The sequence below is a fragment of the Panthera pardus genome, unplaced genomic scaffold (assembly GCF_024362965.1).
Source record: "Panthera pardus isolate Hobbes unplaced genomic scaffold, ASM2436296v1 HiC_scaffold_21, whole genome shotgun sequence".
Taxonomy (NCBI): Eukaryota; Metazoa; Chordata; class Mammalia; order Carnivora; family Felidae; genus Panthera; species Panthera pardus.
In genome coordinates, this window is record NW_026526777.1 from 32,424,627 (window position 1) to 32,447,491 (window position 22,865).

Genomic DNA, 22,865 nt, shown 5'->3' on the forward strand with positions numbered 1-22,865 from the left:
TTTTGTTTTAAATTATGGAACGTGGTGCTTTCAGGGTTGTATGAGAGAATCACCTATGCTGGTATTCTGAGTTTTAACTTGGGAGTAATGTTTGATTCTGTTTTGTGGTAGTGTCCTAGTTTTCTTAGAATCCCACCTTAGTTCTAAGGCTTCTTAGAGTTTAGCCTTTAACAGGGCTAAAATTTTAGAAATATGACAAAATACTTGCATAAGCAAGAGACAGACATATATGTCTTTAACCATGTTTTTCTGATAACAAAAATAATATATTTTACTAGGGAAAATGAGGAAGATCCAGAGAAGTGTAAAAAAAGAAAATAAAGGCACTTGTATGTGCAACACTTACTTAAATTTTTGTATTTCATTCTTGCCTCATTTCTGTAAGACTTGTTAAAATACATTTACAAATCTTCCTGTCAGATAGCAAACTAAATAATGAACTTAGTCTTCAGTCAAAATTTTTAAAATGAATGCATGCAAGTACAGCAGTTTATAAATTGGGAAAGTTGCAGTGGCTTTCACAGTATCCCCTGTAAGTGCTAAGAGGTTTGCACATGGTCAATCGACAGTTTTTTCTTTCCTTAAAAGTTGAGATTTAACACAAAGATGATTTCCTTTCTGATTATAGTTCTCTAAATTTTTAGTTACATGTATCTTTACCTGGAATATATTATGACTTTCAAATATGAAAACTTTTCATACCTTGTCCGTGAACCTGTTGTGCAAAATCAGCCATTTATATTGAAACATACACCATTCTTAGGTGTTCCTCTGTGAGATAATACTGGTTTTATTATTTAGGGGTTATTCTCAATATTAAATGATTTAATATCCTTAGATAGAAATTAATATTTTTCCTGTTGTCTTTGTAATATTCTGCTAAACACTTTAAATTTTCTCTATTGTGATTAAATATATATTCACAAAAAAATCTTTTCATTTGTATTGCCTTCTAGTGGTTGTATTTTAACGATCTAAATTTTAAAAGAAAAATATAAATGTCTCTTGAGTTTGTTGATATTTAACAGTTTAAAATATTTTAGGTCCTTAAAGATAGTCATAATGAGGATGAAATACATTTAAAGGTGGTTAAGATTTTTAATATGAAGTAAAATCAAGTATAAAAGTTGATGTTTACTTTTGAATTTTCAGCCATGGTTGTATACTTTAGCTCTTTCTATGGCATATCTATCCTAGCTTAACAAGATTTCCAAAATGTTCTGAGATATTACTAATTTAAATCTTGCTGTTGTTTGTATTTAGAATTGCTTTCACATGCTAACAAAAATGCAAGAAATAACTTTTTCTCCCCCTAATTTGATTAACATAATTTTAGAACGATAAAAGTGTTGCCAAGGGTTCAAAATGAAATGCCCTAATAAGGAAGACAGATTGATGTTTAGTGTTTAGGGCCTTTGTAGTCCCCTCCTGTGCCTCCCCCTGCACTTTAACTCATACCAAACTTGAAGCTTTCACACTCTTCCTCTGGGCAAATCCCTGAGAAGCAGAATGTTTCAATTTTACACATTTTGTGTCAATTTTCCAGACAGAAAAACAGCCTCTAGACATGAGACGTTTTTCTACGGAAAGGCAGTTTCCTTAGTTTTATTTGATTACTCTAAGTTAGGTTCCTGCTGATCACTTAGACTGTTAGTGGTTACCTGACTATTTGACAAAAAACATTTCCTTTCCTTTATTTAACCTTTGACTTTTGGATGTAAAAGTTTTATCAGCTCTATAGTGGAAGCACAAGTGTGGGGGAAGTCTTCTTACTGCCACAAAATGGATTCATGACTTTATACTTACTGTGTTTTGCCTTATGTCTTCACAAAAAATAAATAAATAAGAAAATCTCATGACTAAACTTGAAGAATCTCTTGCCTTTTAAGCAAATAATTGGTCTAAATGTATTTATTTTACATTTATATATGTTTGCAAGACTATGAGAGTCACAGTTATTCTTTGTTAGAGAAATTACATTTTTGGTTTTATAAGACTCAAGTAAAATATTGTCTTTATAGTGTGTTGAGTACATTTTTTTAGCTTTCTAGGATTTTTGTGGTTGGTTGTAAGAAAGCAGATTTTGACTGTCTTTGGGACTATAACATTTAGTGAAAAAATATTTTAACTTACAATTCATCAGTTTAAGGGCTTGTATATTAGTTAGAAATGGCTTTCAACATGTATTGTTTGAAAATTATCTTAAAAGCCACAAAAGTAAAAAACATGAGAATAACATTTCTTACCCAGCATCTTAAGCTTATATAATTTACAATGTTTTATAAGTTTGTAACTTTTATAATATATGTGTTATTTTTACTGTACACATTTTGTCTGTAAAGTTTGCAATGGAATCCTGTTAAAATATTTGAATTACTGATGACTTTGTGTACTCCAGAGCATTTTCTTTGTCATATGAAAGAATGAGCAGGACTTCCTGTTGAGTAGTTGCTTCATAACAAGGATTGTGAATTCAGTTACCTACCGGGACCAGGAACGGGATTCAGATGAGATACACAGGTTAAGTGTCTGACAATTAGAAGTCGGGATTAGTGTGGTGATCCAAATAGCACACACCACATCCAAAGACTGGAGTCATTACACAGCTCTAGGTACTTGTTACAGAGTGAAAAATGCGTGCCTGGTATTGCCAGTTCTTTTGATTTCTAAGAGGAGCAAGAAGTCCAGATTTTTAAGTGAATTATCTCAGGTTTAGAAGGTGGCAACTTATTTAAACAACAAGGGTGGGTTGATCACACAAAATATGCCCATTGGGCTGGAGATGGTTAGTCTGCAGGTCGCCAGTCTGTATCCTCTACTCTAGATGCTATTGTTTATTAGCAACAGAAAATGCCCAAGCTTCCCTGATGTTTCTAGGAGCATGACTGGTTGTAGAATAGCTCCACTTTGATGTGTGATGTTTTTATTAAAATGTGAATGATATTTAGTCTTTAAAAAGGAGCTATAATTATCACCAAGAATCAGTACAGTTCACAAGTGCATGTTATGTGTAACTAATCACCGTGCTTTAGATGGCGACAACTGGTGTATCAGGAAGTGCTGTAGAAATTCAAGTCTGTTTCTCTATCTCCTGTGAACAAATTATATACAGAAAAAGATATTGACTACACAATAGAGATTGAAGTTATAAGTCCTCCTATTGGTTAAAACATCGTACTTAGATTGTTGGTAAGTAGACTTACATTACTTTGAGAGGGATGTTGTTCCATGTTGTAGGCCATGTCCTTTCAAAATTTTCAAAATTTTTAAAATTTATAATTGGAAGGAATTGCCAATATGCTAGATGAAAGAATTAAACAGATCTTTATCTGCTGAGATATTTGTCTATATGAACAAAATGTAATTTAAAAGGCTCTGGGCAGTAGTTAGATAAACAAATTTTGGAAGATAGAATTTGCTTAAGCAGATAGAAATTATTAATAGACTGATTTAGGTTTAAACTGAAATATATTTTGTCATGGTTTATTTAGCTACCTGAAAATGTCTGCTCATTGGACTTGTTTATTCAAAGGTTGGATATATTATCAAACTCCATGCCTGCACTGGGTGATGGGCTATCTACCGTGGACCCCTGAGCAAGTATTGCTGTCAGATTGATCAGTGTTCTAATCCTGGTCTTGCCATTTGGTAACTTTGTGACCCTGGATAATTTGCTTTAATTTAGTTTCGTCAATTATACACTATGGCATTATTTTGATAATTAAAGGAGATAACACATACAAAGTATGTAGCATGTTTACATACATATAGTTAGTGCTTAAGAAGTTTTATTCCCTGTTCTTCCAATTATTTTGACATAGAGAGTCTCATTCTTAGACTCTGCTCTGTATTCTCTAGATGGGCATAGAACTAATAAGTCATGTTACCCAAACAGAAATAACAGAGCATGATGGACCCTTACACATGACTATGAGAATATCCCAAATGTAAACTTTGTTGCAGTGTTTTTTTAAAAAATAGCGTTAGCCTGATTTACAGATGAAATCATATTAGAGGTAGTTATAAAACATCACTGTGTCTAGCAGTGCTGTAAACATAATTAAGTTGAGTGTTGAATTTGATAATTAAGACACTGAACGTGAGAACAAAATCCAGCATGTCATGTATCAAGAACAAACATAGCTTGGTACCAGGATGAAATTCAGTAAGAGTTAGTATTCTTGGAGATCATAAAAAATAGCAGTAATTATATAGATACCAAAATACCTAACACAAATCTGATAAATCTTGAGAAGTAACCTAAATGTTAATCAGTTATTTAATTCAATTTGTTTTATTTTCAAAAACAGTCAAATAATCTTACAGATAAATTATATAAATTAGCTTCTAATGAAAAGTAGGGTTTTAGTTCATCTCCACAATTTGAAAGAAAATTGAAAGAGGAAGATAGCCAATGAAAACTAATAATGTAAAGATGAAAAATCCAGAACACTGAAAAGCATATTTGCACTGTTGGTGGGAAAACAGTATGGGGATTCCTCAAAAAGTTAAAAATAAAACTACCTTATGATCCAGCAATTGCACTACTGGGTATTTACCCAAAGAATGCAAGAACACTACTAATTCAAAGGGATAGATGAACCCCTGTGTTTATAGCAGCATTACTTACAATAGCCAAGATATGGAAGCAGTTCAAGTGTCCATTAATTGACTAACAAATAAAGAAGATGTCATATAAATATTACATAATAATAAATTACATATTTAAATATAAATATGTGTATAATGGAATGTTATTCAGCCATAAAGAGGGATGAAATCTTGCCATTTACAATGACATGGAAGGAGCTAGAGAGTATATAATGCTAAGTGAAATGAGTCAGTCAGAGAAAGACTAATACCACATGATTTCACTTATATGTGGAATTTAAGAAACCAAACAAGGGAAAAACAGAGACAGAGACAAAGCAAATTATGGAGAACAATCTGATATTATGAGAGGGGAGGGTGGGGTGGTGATGGGTTGAATAAGTGATGGGGATTAAGGAGTGCACTTGTGATGAGCACAGGGTGATGTATGGAACTGGTGACTTAACTATATCGTATACCTGAAACTAATAGAATGCTCTATGTTAACTAACTGGAATTAAAATAAAAACTTAAAAAAAAAGAAAAGCATGCAAGATGAAAAGAGCGTTAATGTATTTTGTCTAGAAAAAGATTATCTTATTTTGTAATAACTTATGATACATTTATTATAATTTTTATTTTTATAATGGACCAAGAAAGAAGAATTCGGGTTAAAATGGTTTCACATTATTTAAGTAAGGTGGAAATGACAATATAAAGATTAACAGGTAGGCATGCAACCATCTAAAATCAATAAATTTTGCTTTATCTAAAAATTCTTGAAAGCAAGATAGAAACAGAACAGCATGCTCCTTGAATAGATTAGGTCTCATCTTATGTGAACATACAGATCTGAACTACATGACATATTGAAATTTTCCTGAGGTGACACTTTCTTCAGGCCATTAAAAGTTGAAATATGAATATGAAATGCTTGCAAATGAAAGAAATGGCACTTGTATCCAAGGAGCTGTGGAAGGACATTCTCCATGAAAATTATTTCATTTGAGTTATAAAGAGTGTAGAAAACATGATGTGGTAATTTGCATGGTATTGAGTTGATAATTTAAAAATAGTGTTAGTAATCTTTTTCTTTCTTTCTTCTTTTGTGAGAGATACAGTAGAATAGCCATCTGAGCACTAGAGTTAAAGAGTTGAATAATTTAAATAAGAAAGTTGAGAATACCTATACTAACTTCTGATTTTCAGGTTTCCCAAAGGCTGTAGACCGGTTGTTCTTTAGGCCTTTGTAGTTTATTCTTCTATTTAACTGTTCTTAGTGGGATTAGATTTTTTGTGTCCTATATCCTGGTGTTCCTCCTTTTTGCTTCACTGTCTCAGTTTGTTAAAGCCATCCTTTGGTAGTCTCCCAAAAATAGTGCAAAGGAGGTAAATTTCTGAGTCTGAGCATGACTGAAAATGTTATCAGTCTAGCCCCACCTGTGATTGGTAGTTTCTCTGGGCAGAGAACTATAGTCAGGGAGATAGACACGCGCCCCCCCCCCCCCCCCCCCCCAGGTGGCACAGACCCTGGGCCTTGCCACCTGCTCCCTCCTCATTGGCTCTCTGACCTGCGTCAAACTAAATTCCAGATCCTAGGAGAGAAAGTCCCTGGGAGTGCAAACACATGGGGTGGGATGGGGAGGACTCCATGATGTCCCCTCCATTTCTGAAGAAAGCTGCCTTGCATTTTGAAGGCATTATCTTCTTACTTTCTGGAATTGCCTGTTTGAGAGGCTCAGTGGCATTTTGAATTTAATTCCTTTGTATGTTACGTGTTTTGTCTTTTTGGAAATTCTTAGGTGCTTTCTGTCCCCTGTTGTGGAATTTTTCACTGTGATATTCTAGTTTGGCTCATTGATTTTACAGTTCACTCAGTGGCTCTCTCATTCTGAACCCTCATATCTAGGAGTTTTTCCAGTTAACTTTTAAAAAAGAAATTTTTATTGCTGTTTTCCCTCTTTTCTTTCTTTTTGGAACTACTGTTAGTCAACTACATGATTGAGTCAGGTACATGATTGGTGCCCTGGTATTTTAATGTTTACTCTCCTATTATCTCTTCATTCTAGTTGCTAAGAGATATTTTTCATTTACTTTCTAACCTTTCTATTGATTTTAAGTATTTCAGATTTCATATTTTGAACATCTAAGAGTTTTTTCTGTTTTTTAAAAAATTTTCTTCACTTCTTTTTTAGATTTCATTCTAAGAGCATTCTGTTCTTTATTCAGCTCCTAAGAATATTAGTGATAACTTTTTAGAGTTCTCATCTGTTGTTTGTATTGTCTGTGTTTACTTGGAATTCCTTTTATGTTTGTATTGATGTCTGTATTTCCTCAAATGTCTGGTGGTCGGACTGCTAATTTATATTTAAGATAGAGGCACTAAACTGCATTAGAAAACTTTGTCCATGCAGTGGTGGGTTTCATTCCAAGAAAATAGGACCTCTGAGGGTTTTTTTTGTTTTTGTTTTTGTTCTTTTCTTTGAAAGATTCCTGGATCAGTGTTTCAGGATCCTGGGATGGGGGGAAGTGTGCAAATATACTAGCTACTGGTCATTTTCCCTTCTGTTGGCACCTAGATTTTGGTGTTCTTTCTTTTGCTAAGTCAGTTATCGTTCTTCATTTCCTTTTTGTCTTCACAAAACCATTCACCTGTGTTGCTGTTACTTTTTTCTCCATTTCTCTTGTCCTCATTAATTTATACCCTTTTTACTCATTTACTCATCATTTTAGTGCCATTTCCAAAGGGCACAGAGATAAATGTATGTATTCAATGTGCTACATTTAACTATAAGTTGGTAGATATTTTAAAATATAGGCATATTTTATATTATTAGTTAGTATTTACAATCATTATTTTAAAGAACTCTATAACAATTCTGCTGAATAAAGATACTATTTTAACTGTTATTCTGTTATGACTTTAGGTTACTCTTGAATGAAAAAGCATCTTTCATAGCCATTAATGAATCAGACATTATATGAAAAATACAGATAGAAAGTTGTTTTTCTAAGCCTTGTTCATTGATTTTTAAATTTTAAATTTGTTTTATATATATATATATATAGTGTGTGTGTGTGTGTGTGTGTGTGTGTGTGTGTGTGTGAATGTATACACACACACACACACACACACAACTCTTGTCAGGATACAATTATGTAGTAAGAGCATCACACTGTTTCTCTTAGAAAGTAGTCTATTGTAGTAATTCTTTGAAAAAAAAGAATATTTGTTAATTGATACTTAACTGTACTGGTGTTTTGTGGTTTACTGTTCTTCTATGTGAAAAGCATACATTTTAATAAATAGAGCTTTGAATAGATTTTATATCTACTAGTGTCTTAATTTGTTAATAAGTGCAGATTTTTTGTGCACAACTGAATTTTGGACTTAGTATATTTTGCTTTCATAAAAGTTAATTATAGTTGTATCTAGTAAAATGAATTAAAATGAATTTTCGATTATATGTGTTTTTGGTATCTAAAAGCTTTTTTTTAAGTTAAATTTTGTTTTTTATTTTTTTATTTATTTTAATATATGAAATTTATTGTCAAATTGGTTTCCATACAACACCCAGTGCTCATCCCAAAAGATGACCTCTTCAATACCCATCACCTCCCCTCCCCTCCCTCCCACCCCCCATCAACCCTCAGTTTGTTCTCAGTTTTTAAGAGTCTCTTCTGAAAAAAAAAAAAAAAAAAATTTAAGGGGCTCCTGGGTGGCGCAGTCGGTTAAGCGTCCGACTTCAGCCACGTCACGATCTCGTGGTCCGTGAGTTCGAGCCCCGCGTCAGGCTCTGGGCTGATGGCTCGGAGCCTGGAGCCTGTTTCCGATTCTGTGTCTCCCTCTCTCTCTGCCCCTCCCCCGTTCATGCTCTGTCTCTCTCTGTCCCAAAAATAAAAATAAAAAACGTTGGAAAAAAAAAAAAAAAAGAGTCTCTTCTGCTTTGGCTCTCTCCCACTCTAACCTCTTTTTTTTTTTTTCCTTCCCCTCCCCCATGGGTTTCTGTTAAGTTTCTCAGGATCCACATAAGAGTGAAAACATATGGTATCTGTCTTTCTCTGTATGGCTTATTTCACTTAGCATCACACTCTCCAGTTCCATCCACGTTGCTACAAAAGGCCAGATTTCATTCTTTCTCATTGCCACGTAGTACTCCATTGTGTATATAAACCACAATTTCTTTATTCATTCATCAGTTGATGGACATTTAGGCTCTTTCCATAATTTGGCTATTGTTGAGAGTGCTGCTATAAACATTGGGGTACAAGTGCCCCTATGCATCAGTACTCCTGTATCCCTTGGGTAAATGCCTATCAGTGCTACTGCTGGGTCTTAGGGTAGGTCTATTTTTAATTTTCTGAGGAACCTCCACACTGTTTTCCAGAGTGGCTGCACCAGTTTGCATTCCCACCAACAGTGCAAGAGGGTTCCCGTTCCTCCACATCCTCTCCAGCATCTATAGTCTCCTGATTTGTTCCTTTTGGCCACTCTGACTGGCGTGAGGTGATATCTGAGCATGGTTTTGATTTGTATTTCCCTGATGAGGAGCGATGTTGAGCACATCTTTTCATGGGCCTGTTGGCCATCTGGATGTCTTCTTTAGAGAAGTGTCTATTCATGTTTTCTGCCCATTTCTTCACTGGATTATTTGTTTTTTGGGTATGGAGTTTGGTGAGCTCTTTATACATTTTGGATACTAGCCCTTTGTTCGATATGTCATTTGCAAATATCTTTTCCCATTCCGTTGGTTGCCTTTTAGTTTTGTTGATTGTTTCCTTTGCTGTGAGGAAGTTTTTATCTTCATGAGATCCCAATAGTTCATTTTTGCTTTTAATTCCCTTGCCTTTGGGGATGTGTCAAGTAAGAAATTGCTGCGGTTTAGGTCAGAGAGGTCTTTTCCTGCTTTCTCCTCTAGTGTTTTGATGGTTTCCTGTGTCAGATTCAGGTCCTTTATCCATTTTGAGTTTATTTTTGTGAATGGTGTAAGAAAGTGGTCTAGTTTCAACCTTCTGCATGTTGCTGTCCAGTTCTCCCAGCACCATTTGTTAAAGAGACTGTCTTTTTTCCATTGGATATTCTTTCCTGCTTTGTCAAAGATTAGTTGGCCATACTTTTGTGGGTCTAGTTGTGGGGTTTCTATTCTATTCCATTGGTCTGTGTGTCTGTTTTTGTGCCAATACCATGCTGTCTTGATGATTACAGCTTTGTAGTGGAGGTTAAAGTCTGGGATTGTGATGCCTCCTGCTTTGGTCTTCTTCTTCAAAAGTACTTTGGCTATTAGGGGCCTTTTGTGGTTCCATATGAATTTTAGGATTGCTTGTTCTAGCTTCGAGAAGAATGCTGGTGCAATTTTGATTGGGATTGCATTGAATGTGTAGATAGCTTTGGGTAGTATTGACCTTTTAACAATATTTATTCTTCCAATCCATGAGCAGGGAATGTCTTTCCATTTCTTTATATCTTCTTCAATTACCTTCATAAGCTTTCTATAGTTTTCAGCATACAGATCTTGCACATCTTTGGTTAGATTTATTCCTAGGTATTTTATGGTTCTTGGTGCAGTCGTGAATGGGATCAGTTTCTTTATTTGTCTTTCTGTTGCTTCATTATTAGTGTTTAAGAATGCAACTGATTTCTGTACATTGATTTTGTATCCTGCGACTTTGATGAATTCATGTATCAGTTCTAGCAGACTTTTGGTGGAGTCTGTCAGATTTCCATGTATAATATCATGTCATCTGCAAAAAGTGAAAGCTTGACTTCATCTTTGCCAGTTTTGATGCCTTTGATTTCCTTTTGTTGTCTGATTGCTGATGCTAGCACTTCAACACTATGTTAAACAACAGCGGTGAGAGTGGACATCCCTGTCGTGTTCCTGATCTCAGGGGGAAAGCTCTCAGTTTTTCCCCATTGAGGATGATATTAGCTGTGGGCTTTTCATAAATGGCTTTTATGAAGTTTAAGTATGTTCCTTCTATCCCGACTTTCTCGAGGGTTTTTATTAAGAAAGGATGCTGAATTTTGTCAAATGCTTTTTCTGCATCGATTGACAGGATCATATGGTTCTTATCTTTTCTTTTATTAATGTGATGTATCATGTTGATTGATTTGCGAATGTTGAACCAGCCCTGCATCCCAGGAATGAATCCCACTTGATCATGGTGAATAATTCTTTTTATAAGCTGTTGAATTTGATTTGCTAGTATCTTATTGAGAATTTTTGCATCCATATACATCAGGGATATTGGCCTGTAGTTTTGTTTTTTTCTGGGTCTCTGTCTGGTTTAGGAATCAAAGTAATACTGGCTTCATAGAATGAGTCTGGAAATTTTCCTTCCCTTTCTATTTTTTGGAATAGCTTGAGAAGGATAGGTATTATCTCTGCTTTAAATGTCTGGTAGAATTCCCCAGGGAAGCCATCTGGTCCTGGGTTTTTATTTGTTGGGAGATTTTTGATAACTGATTCAATTTCTTCGCTGGTTATGGGTCTGTTCAAGCTTTCTATTTCCTCCTGTTTGAGTTTTGGAAGTGTGTGGGTGTTTAGGAATTTGTCCATTTCTTCCAGGCTGTCCAGTTTGTTGGCATATAATTTTTCATAGTATTCCCTGATAATTGCTTCCATTCTGAGGGATTGGTTGAAATAACTAAAAGCTTTTTTACAATTTTTAAAATAGGCTCCCTGTTATTTGTATTGCTGTTATTTTGAAATTTACCATCCTAATTGAACGTCAGTTTCAAAGTAATTGATTAATTAAGTGCATAATCCTGTTGTATTATGTATTCACTTCAGTAATCATTAAGAGATGACTGTATGTTTTGAAGGCTTTTGAAAATTAGTTTATTTTGCATTATGTTTTATTACAGTGGTTAAGTTTCATCCTATGAGTACTTTTGACACACTCACACCATGCATACCATGCTATAGGATTAAATAATTTTACTGCAGAGTTAAAATCGAAGTGTGGAATGAATAACTTTTATAATAGTACTTTGGGTTATTATTATTTTATACAGACTAGTAGTAGATAACAGGTAGAATTTTACTGCTACCAGTAAGGAGAACATACGTATAGTTTTTTTTCTGCCCACCAGGACTAAGCTGTTTGAAATAATGCAGATTTAATGTTTGTCATCTCTCTTTTCTTGATTCTAGATGATACATCCATATACATTTTTAAAGTTTTTTTTTTTTTTATTACAGTTACCTGCCATGGTTTGAAGTATATTACAAGCTTCTAAATACTCTGGCAGATTACTTGGCTAAGGAACTGGTAAGCTATGTTTTTTCCTTACTTTTTTTTAATGTGGTTAAATATACATAACATAAAGTTTACTATTTTAGCCATCTTTAAGTGTACAGTTCTGTGTCATTAAGCACATTCACATTATTCTGTGCAGCCATCAGCATCATCATCTCTAGAACTTTTCTGTCTTCCCAAACTGAAACTCTGCCCCATTGAACAATAACTTCCCTTTCTCTGCCCCTGAGTCCCTGGCAGCAATCATTGTATTTTCTGTCTGCATGAATTTGACTGTGTACCTCCTGCAAGTAGAATCCTACAGTATTTTTTCTTCTGTGACTGGCTTACTGGACTCAGCATGTTTTCTAGGTTCATCCATATTGTAGCGTGTGTCAGAATTTCTTGCCTTTTTGTGGCTGAATAATATTTCATTATATGTACACACCACATTTTGTTGATCTGTTCATCTGGAGATGAACACTTGGGTTGCTTCCACCTTCTGGCTCTTGTGAACAGTGCTCTTAGGAACATGAGTATACAAATATCTGTGTGAGTTGCTGTATTCAGTTCTTTTGAATATATACCCAGAATTAGAATGGCTGAAAAATATGGTTATCCTATGTTTAATTTTTGAAGGACCGTCAAAACACTTTTCACATAGTGTTACCATTTTACATTCCCACCAGCAATGCACAAGGTTCTAATTTTCCTACATTCTCCCAACACTTGCTATTTTCTGTTTTGTTTTTGTTTTATTGGAATATCATTTACACACAACCTTTTATTTCAGGTGTACATAATGAGTTTACGTTTATGTACATTGTGAAATAGCATCACAATAACTCTAAGTACCATCTGTTACTATACCGAGTTACAGATGCGTGTGTGTGTGTGTGTGTGTGTGTGTGTGTGTGTGTGTGTGTGTGTGATGGGAACTTTAAGATTTACTTTATTAGCATCTTTCAGATTTGCAGTACAATATTATTGATTATGATTACCATGCTATACATTATATGCCCTTGACTTATTTATTTTGTAAGTGAGAGTTTGTATCTGTTATTCTCTTCACCCATTTCACCCATCCCACCAACACTTTCCCCTCTAGCAACCATCAATTGAATTTGTTCTCTGTATCTATGAGTTTTATTTTTTTGTCTCTTTGCTTTGTTTCTTAGATTCTGAATATGTCAAATCATATGGTATCTGTCTTTCACTGTCAGATTAATTTCACTTAGCATAAATGCCCTCAAGGTCCATTTATGTTGTCACAAATGGAGAGATTTTGTTCTTTTTTATGGCTGAATAGTATTCCATTGTGTGAGAGTGTGTGTGTGAGTGTGTGTGTGTGTGTGTGTGTGTGTGTGTGTGCATGTGTGCCTCTTTATCCATTTATCAACTGATGGACACTTAAGCTGTTTCCATATCTCGGCTATTGTAAATAATACTGCAATGAACATAGGAGTGCATATATCTTTTCAAATTAGTGTTCTTGTGTTCTTCAGATAAATACCCAGAGATGGAGTTGCTGGATCACAGTTCTATTTTTAATTTTTTGAGGAACCTCCAAACTATTTTCCATAGTGGTTGCACCAGTTTACATTTCTATCAGTAGTGCACGAGGGTTCCCTTTTCTCCACATCCTTACCTATGCTTGTTATTTCTTGTCCTTTTTGCAATAACTGTTATGACAGGTGTGAGGTGATAACTCATTGTGCTTTTTATTTGCATTTACCTGATGATTAGTGATGTTGAGCATCTTTTCATGTATCTGTTGGCCATGTGTATGTATTCTTTGGAAAAATGTCTATTCAGATCTTCTGCCCATTTTTAAAATCATTGCTTATTTTTTTGTTATTGAGTTGTATGAGTTCTTTATATATTCTGGATATAAATCTTTATTGGATACATGATTTGCAAATATCTTCTATTCAGTATATTGCCTTTTTATTTTGTTGACGGTTTCCTTCACTGTGCTTCTAAGTTTGTTGTAGTCTCATTTATTTTCTTCCTTCCTTCCTTCCTTCCTTCCTTCCTTCCTTCCTTCCTTCTTTCATTGCCACTGACTTTGGAGTCAGATCTGAAAAAATATCGTCAAAACCAATGTCAAAGAGCTTACTGTGTTTGTTTTCTTCTAGGAGTTTTATAGTTTCTGCTCTTACATTCAAGTCTTTAACCAATTGTGAATTAATTTTTGTATGTGGTATAAGATAGTGGTCTAGTTTCATTCTTTTGCATATGACTGTCCACTTTTGCCAACACCATCTATTGAAGAGATTGTCCTTTACCATATTCTTGCCTTCTTTGTCATAAATTAGTTGACTATGTATGTGTGGGCTCTCTGTTGTGTTCCCCTGATTTTTGTGTCTAGTTTTTGGCCAGTAGCATACTGTTTTGATTACTATATCTTGGTAATATAGTTTGAAATCTGGGGGCATGATGCCTTTAGCTGTGTTGTTTTTTCTCAAGATTCCTTTGGCTATTTGGGATCTTTGTGTTCCATACAAATTTTAGGATTGTTTGTCTAATTCTGTGAAAAATGCCATTAGAATTTTGATAGAGATTATATTGACTCTTCAGATTCCTTGGGGGTAAAATGGACATTTTAATAGTGTTCTTTCAGTCCACAAGACCAGACTATTCATTTGTGTCCTTTTCAGTTTCTTTCATCAGTGCCTTACAGTTTTTAATGTATAGATCTTACACCTCCTTTATTAAATTTATTCCTAGGTATTTTATTCTTTTGATGCAATTGTATATGGGATTGTTTCCTGATTTCTCTTTCTGATAGTTAATTGTTAGTATAGAAACACAACAGATTTTTGGATATTGATTTTGTATCCTGCAACTTTACTGAACTTGTTTATCACTTCTAAGAGCTTTTGTGGTGGCATCTTTAGTGTTTTTTATGTATGTATGTATATATCAAATCATGTCACCTATAAGTAGTGACAGTTTTACTTTTTCCAGATTAGATGTCTTTTATTTCTTTTTTCTGCCTTGTTGCTCTAGCTAGGACTTTGAATACTTAGTTGAATAAAACTGGTGAAAGTGGGCATTCCTGTTTGTTCCTGATCTTGAAGGAAAAGCTTTCAGCTTTTCACTGTTGAGTATGATGTTACTTGTGGGTTTGTCATATATGGCCTCCATTATATTGAGGTACATTGTGTCTGTACCCCTTTTGTTGAAAGTTTTTGTCACAAATGGGTGTTGAATTTTGTCAAATGGCTTTTGTCTATCTGTTGAGATGATCACATGATTTTTATCCTTCATTTTGTTAATGTGGTCTATCACATTGCTTGATTTGCAGATGTTAAATCATCCTTGCATCCATATAATAAATCCCACTTGATTATGGTGGATAGTCCCTTTAATGTACTGTTGAATTTTACTTGCTTATGTTTCGTTGAAGATTTTTGCATCTCTGTTTATCAAGGATGTTGCCTTGTAATTTTCTTTTTTGTGTTGTTTTTGACTGGTTTTAGCATCAGGGTAATGTTGATCTCATAAAACGAGTTTGGGAGCATTCCCTCCTTTTCAGTTACTTGGAAGAGTTTGAGGAGGATTGATATTAAATCCTCTTTGAATGTTTGGTGGAATTCACAAGTGCAACCATCTGGTCTTGGACTTATGTTCGTTGAGAATTTTTTGATTACTGATTCAGTCTCCTTACTAGTAATCAGTCTATTTAGATTTTCCATTTCTTCATGATTCAGTCTTGGAAGATTGTAACTTTCTAGGAATTTATCCATCTCTTCTAAGTTGTAAAATTTGTTGGCGTGTAATTATTTATAGTAGTCTCTTGTAATCATTTGTATATTTCTTTGTTATCAGTTTTATCTTCTTTGATATCTGATTTTATTTATTTGAGAACTCTCTTTTTTTTCCTTGTGAGTCTAGCTAAAGGTTTGTCAAATTTGTTTCTATTTTTAAAGAATCAATTCTTTGATCTTTTCCTTTGCCATTTTAGCGCCTATTTCATTTATTTGCTCTGATCTTTATTATTTCCTTCCTTTTACTAAACTGGGTCTTCATTTGTTCTAGTTTTTTTTTTTTTAAGTTTTTTTTTTTTTTTTTTAGATTTTGTACTTGATGTTTTTCATGTTTCTTGAGGTAGGCCTACATCACTATAAATTTTAGAACTATTTTGCTGTATCCTATAAATTTTGGTGTGTTGTATTTTCATTTGTCTTAAGGTATTTTTTTATTCTGTTTTTGATATCTTTGTTGAGCCATTGGTTGTTCAGTAGCATGTTGTTCAATCTCCACATATTTGTGATTTTTCCAGTTTTCTTCTTATAATTGATATCTAGCTTCTTACAATTGTGGTTGGAAAATATGTTCGATACGATTTCCATTTTCTTGAATTTATTGAGACTTGTTTTATAGCTTAACACACGATGTATCCTGGAGATTGTTTCATGTACATTTGAAAAGAATGTATATTCTTCTGTGTTGGGATGGAATGTTCTTCATATATACATATATAGTCCATCTTCCTGCTTGGATGATCTATTCTTTGATGTAACTGGAGTATTAACATCTCCTGCTATTATTGTATTGCTATCAATTTCTCCCTTTACAAATGTTATATCTTCTTGCTGGATTGACCCCTTTGTCACTGCATAATGCCCATCTTTATCTTTTATTAGATTCTTTGTTTAAGAGTCTATTTTGTTTGACATAAGTATAACTACCACACTTTCTCTTGGTTTCCTTTTGCATGACATATCTTTTTCTATTCCTTCACTTCTAGTCCAGTCTGTGTATGTTTTTACATATGATCTGAGTCTCTTGTAGGCATCACATAGATGGACTAGTTTGTTTTTTAAATTATTTAGCCACTTTATATCTCTTGAGTGGATAATTTAGTCCATTTACATTTAATTATATATACTTATGAACTTGTTGCCATTTTATTTAATTATTTTATGGCTTTCTTATGGTTCTTTTCTTTTTCTATCTTCTCTTGCTTTCTTCCTTTTTGGTTTGATGGATTTATATAGCTGCATGCTTTGATTCCTTTCTCATTTTCTTTTTTGAATCTACTATAGGGTTTTGTTTTGCAGTTACCATGAGGCTTACATATAACAGCTTATATACATAATAGTCTAAGTTGACAGCAACTTAAGTTTGAATGCATTTTTACCCTCTCCCCATAAAAATATGTTTTATATTTTTCATATCAGGTTTAAATCTTTTTATTTTGTATATCCCATAACTAATTATTGCAGTTATAGTTATTTCTACTACTTTTGCCTTTTAACCTTCATACTAGCTTTAGAAGTATTTTGGGGCGCCTGGGTGGCGCAGTCGGTTAAGCGTCCGACTTCAGCCAGGTCACGATCTCGCGGTCCGTGAGTTCGAGCCCCGCGTCAGGCTCTGGGCTGATGGCTCGGAGCCTGGAGCTTGCTTCCGATTCTGTGTCTCCCTCTCTCTCTGCCCCTCCCCCGTTCATGCTCTGTCTCTCTCTGTCCCAAAAATAAATAAAAAACGTTGAAAAAAAAAATTAAAAAAAAAAAAAAAAAAAAAAAAGAAGTATTTAACTACTACTTTTACTGTGTATTTAATTGACCAATCAGATTTTTATTCATATTTTTTCTTATTAATTATTACCCTTTCTATTCAACTTAAATCTCTTCAACATTTCTTATAGGGCCGTTGAGTGCTGATGAATTCCTTTAGCTTTTGTTTGTGTGGAAAGCTCTTTATCTCTCCTTCAATTTTGAATGATAAACTTGCAAGGTAAAGTATTTTTGGTTGCAAGTTTTTGTTTTTGCTTTTCCCCAGCACTTTGAATGTATCATGCCATCCCCTTTGGCCTGCAGAGTTTCTGCTGAGAAATCTGCTAATAGCGTTGTGGGGGTTCCTTTGCAACAAGTTGTTTTTCTCTTGCTGCTTTTAAGAATCTCTAACTGTTGATGTTTTAATTATGTTCGTATCTCTTTAGGTTCATCTTGTTTGGAAGTCTCTGGGCTTCCTGGATCTGGATATCTGTTTTCTTTTGCAGGTTAGGGACATTTTCAGCTATATTTTTTCAAATAAGTTTTCTGCCCCCTTTTGTCTTTCTGGAACTCCTATAATGTGGATGTTATTCTGCTTGATATTGTCCACAGGTCTTGTAAGTCCTGGTCTTGTAGTGCACAGCTATCTTTACTTTTTAAAATTAGTTTTCTTTTTGCTGATTTGTTTAGGTGAGTTCTACTGCCCTGTCTTCCAGATCACTGATTTCATCTGCTGTTGAACCCCACCAGGGCATTTTTCAGTTCAGTTATTGTATCTGTGATTTCTATTTGGCACTTTCCTGTTTCCGTCTTGTTAAAGTTCTTGCTGTGTTCATCCATTCTTCTCCCAATTTCAGTGAGCGTCATATGACGCTTTATGACTAAAGACTTTGAAGTCTTTATCAGGTAAATTACTCATTGCCATTTCTTGTCAGCTTCTTTCTGATGTTTTATCTTGTTCTTTCATTTGGAGTATATTCTTTTCTCCTCATTTTGTTCAGCTTTCTATGTTAGTTTCTATCATATAGCATTAGGTTTAACAGCTATCTCTCTCATGCTAGAAAGAGTGACCTTGTGTAGATGAACCTTATCATTTAACCTTGCCCTAGCTCTTGGTTGTCTCTAGAACCTTTGTGATTGTCTAAGCAGCCTGATGTAGTATTGCTAGGTCCTGGTTGTTGAGATAGTGCCACATTCTCTGAATATTCAAGAGGGAGAGATCTAATAGCTCCTAGTTTCAGGCTGATTGGAAGCTAGACCCTCAGGCCGCAGCTTTAAAGGTATGTAAATATATAATTTTGAGGGACAACAGTCAGAAAGCCTGCTTGTCTCCAGGGCCGTCAATCTGGTGGTGTACCCTTGGCGACAAGTGGCAAAAAGTGTTTCACACAAGTGTGTAGACTCCTTTCTGTGCAGTATCAGTGAGTTGCAGCAAGTCCAAGGGAGATTGCAAAGTTGATGTCCCCTGGTCTATGTTCACGTCTACATCCCATAGCCTGTAGATGTGTGGTAATCCTGAAGTGTGCCCTCAGTTGAAGCGCCGGGATAAGTAGATTGGGAGTGTGTTTCCTTCTGCTGTCTATACAGTGCCCTGGGGGTGGTAGCCTGCCAAGAACCATCTCTTCTATGGTTTCAGACCTGTGGTACCCAGAAACACAATTCTTCCTGGCCAGGTGCTCAAGGGGCATCCTCTATGTAGGCTGTGCTTTCCCACTGACTCTGGTGGGGCTGCAAGGATGGGGAAGGGCAGGAGGTGCCCACCAGCACGAGAAAGATAGAGGGAGAATGCAAAAATGACACCCACCAACACCTCCATCCCAGCAGAGAGTTTGAATATGCTCCTCCCCCTCTGGCAGATGCTTTAAGATTAGCAGATGCTTAAAGATTAGCTCTTTATACTGCTACTTTTATGCTTGGTCCTGAGGCAGATGAATCTGTGTACAAGTTCTTTAAGAGTAGAATCTCCATGGGCACCTGGGTGGCTCAAGTCTCTGACTCTTGATTTCAGTTCAGGTCATGATCTCACCTTCAGTGAGTTTGAGCCCCTTATAGGGACTCGGAGTCTCTTGGGATTCTCAATCCCAACCCCTTCCCCCCCCCCCCCCCCACACACACACACTCACTCACTCACTCTTTCTCAAAATAAATAAACATAAAAAGAGAGTAGAATCTCCATTCTCTACAACTTTTTTTTAGTATCATTTATTCAAGTTGGCCAACATACAGTGTACATGATTTGCTCTTGGTTTTGGGGGTAGATTCCCATGATTCATTGCTCCTACAACTTTTTTTTTTTTTAACATTTATTTATTTTTGAGAGAGAGAGAAAGTGTGAATGGGGAGGGGCAGAGAGAGAGGGAGACACAGAATCCAAAGCAGGCTCCAGGCTCCGAGCTGTCAGCACAGAGCCCGATGTGGGGCTCGAACCCCAAAACTGTGACATCATGACCTGAGCCAAAGTCGGACGCTTAACCAACTGAATAATTTACTTTTAGAAACTCTTACTGTTAAATTGATACTTATGTACCTATAATATGTCCTTCTTTATGAGACCGTTGGTAATACTGAAATATATAAAAGAAAATATTGTGAGCAAATTCATATAATTTTAGTGTTCTGAGAAGAGGGAAAAAGAGAGACTGTATCTGTATTCCTTAATAGAGGAAAATACATTGTAGGTTCACAGAAGTAAAGCAGAAGTAAATCTATAACTGTTATATTTTTTCTTTTTCTTTTTAACCCAATGCCACAGGCTTTGTAGGTTGATATTTAGCTTTTATAATTGAAGTTACCCTTACCTGATCAACATCAGGCAAGTTTAAAGTATTTTTGAAAGCTAGACTTTAAAAAAACTTCATTAGCCATAGGAATTTTGTTTAGACAGGGATTAATATTATCCAGAATATTTTGTGGATATATTTCATTGTTTAAATGGTCAAGAGATAAATTCTATAGTCTCTTCTCTTAAAGTCATTCTAAAGACTCTAATAGGCAGTTTTGTATGCACACTTTACAAACACAGAAATCCAAATTCCTTAAAATTAATTATTACCTATTTTGAATAATTGGCATTTCCTTTGGTATATTGCCCCCACGTACACATTTTAAGAGAGAATAAAAAACATGTATATAAAAACTACCTTCATATATGTATTCCTGGGTTTATATGTATAATGCAGAAAAAGCGAATGTGCATATCAAAGTGCATTGTTATTGTATACATCCTATAGGGTGGATGTGTCATATATATATATTTTTAATCCCATTTATTGTGAGTCAAGTAGTGACTGACTGATTGCTGTTTAGGAAAGACCTATTTAGAGTAACCTGTACATTGTATCTTAGTACAGTGATCATGCTAAATTGTATCTATTCCTTAAAAATTAGGTGTAAGATTTTAAAATTAAAATGGAAAATGGAAGCATTCAGTAATCTGATAAAAAGTTATATTGCTATTTTTATTCAATCCCATTTTGCTTGGATTTAATGATTTAAATGATTTCCTCTATAGATAGCATCAGTATATTTTATAATAATGAAGTTTTGCCAAATACAGATTTATACTAATTAGAGATATTGCTAGTATTCTTTATGGATAAATATATTTGGTTATCTTTTCCATATTTATTAAATTTAAATATTTAAATTTCAGGTATTTGAAACATTCTTGTGGAAAGCAGTTGTGTAAAACATGTCTAATGTGAGAAGGCACAGTGCATGATTTTTTCCAGTAGTTTTAATTATATTTGCTTAGTATGTATTTCACTTATAAATTGTACTTTTTAATTTTACTCTAGGAGAATGATTTGAATGAAACTCTCAAATCACTCTATAACCACCCAGTACCAAAGGCAAACACTCCTGTCAATTTGAGTGTGGTAAGTATTCAGCTATTAATTGATTTTTTTGAGTCCTAGCAGGTTCATTTAGGAAGACATGTGCCTTTAAGAAACTCTGCTACCTGAGAACTTTAATTGTAGTAATGACATTACTATGGTGATATTGGGACTTTTCGATATGTTCCAGCTATCATAACATATGTTGGATGTGTATTTTTGTAGTTGTTAAATCACAGATTTTTAAAAATTATACACTAAAAGTAATCTGTGAGGAACATTGATTTTTGGGTGAAATCTATCCATAATAGGAAATACACACACACACACACACACACACACACACACACATATTCACAATACCCCGCATAAAATGAAAACGGTATATAAATGAGTATTGCCACTATGCTCTATAACTAACCCTATGATAAAAATACTGGGTGAAGAGTTTCTTCTTATTTCCCTGCACTGCAACCCATCTTCTAGTATAATCAGCAAACACTGAAAATGTGATTGAAGTTTGTCAAACAGGAAGCCAGTGGTGGTATAGAGTATTTACTACTGAAACTTTTAATGATCACACTAGTATTTGGGGAGATTTTGTAAATGGTCAAAGTTAATTATCACAAATGTGGATATTTTCATTAATATTTGGGATCCAAATAAAGTGTTAAAATTAACTTATATTCCTTTTAGTTCTTCCAATATGATAAACAGTGTGATTTTTAAGGAAGAAAAAAATACATAATGATGCAAGAAAAATTGAAACAAAAAGTAAATTGAAGTATGTATAAACAAATTCATAGGTCATGTGCTTTTTTGCACAATAAAGAAACTGCTATTTTCATTATATTCCTTGCTTGGTAATAACTTTCTTCTTGACTAAATTTTTCCTGTAATTTTGTTTAATAGTAGTATTCTCTGACATTATTCTGTTCTATTTTTACTGTCACCACTATAGTTCAGATGCTTAGTACTTTAAATACTTCTTAGTCTAGAGTCTCTCTTTCTAGTCCTTTGTACAAAAGTCTGTCAGATTAAACTTCCTTCAGCTATATAAAGTTTCCTGCTGAAAACCTAAAAGCTTCCCATTTTCTATAGAATTTGTCCAAACTTCCGCCAGGTTGTCAGGACCACCCACTTCTTGGCCTCAGTCTACCTTTTCATTTTTGTCTTACTTTTTGTTTTTTTTGTTTTTTGTTTTTTTTTCTAAATCGATTTTCTACTCTGGTCACATTGTTCTGTTCGTCTTCTCAAATGAACCTCGTGATTTCTCACTTGTACACCTTCCTTTTTTACTAAAGCCTCTTTGTAGATTATCCATCTTTAGTCTAGAACTAGCCACTTCCCACCTTTGTGAAACTTTCCTTTGCTGTTAACAGCTGAAAGTATTCTTTTTCCCCTGTGATCTCCACACCTTTATGTCTGCACCCTCTTTCCTCGCTCACCGCCAAAGTGGAATTGTTTAGTAGTCATTTGGAGATTGGGGGCTGGAAAGCTAAGGATAACCTGGAATTTTTAACCCAGATATGAGAGTCAAGTGCAGAGATAGTTGTAGAAATGCTTGGGCTATTCAAAGGATGGACTATAGAGAGAATAGAGCACAGGCTAAGGCCTAATTGCCCAAATAGACTGTATGGAAGAAGAAAGCAGATTGAGTGAAAGAACGAGAGAAAGCTAAGGAGAAACTCAG

At 34.6% G+C, this 22,865-nt stretch overlaps 1 protein-coding gene across 1 annotated transcript in view; it reads left to right on the forward strand.

Annotated features, from left to right (window-relative positions):
* The window catches only part of DENND1B (DENN domain containing 1B), a 260,225-nt gene that overhangs the window by 107,911 nt on the left and 129,449 nt on the right, over positions 1 to 22,865 (forward strand). Inside the window, exons 6-7 of the mRNA XM_053909094.1 lie at positions 11,796 to 11,865; positions 21,134 to 21,214. Of these exons, the coding sequence (XP_053765069.1) occupies positions 11,796 to 11,865; positions 21,134 to 21,214 (151 nt within the window). The remainder of the gene's footprint in view (positions 1 to 11,795; positions 11,866 to 21,133; positions 21,215 to 22,865) is intronic.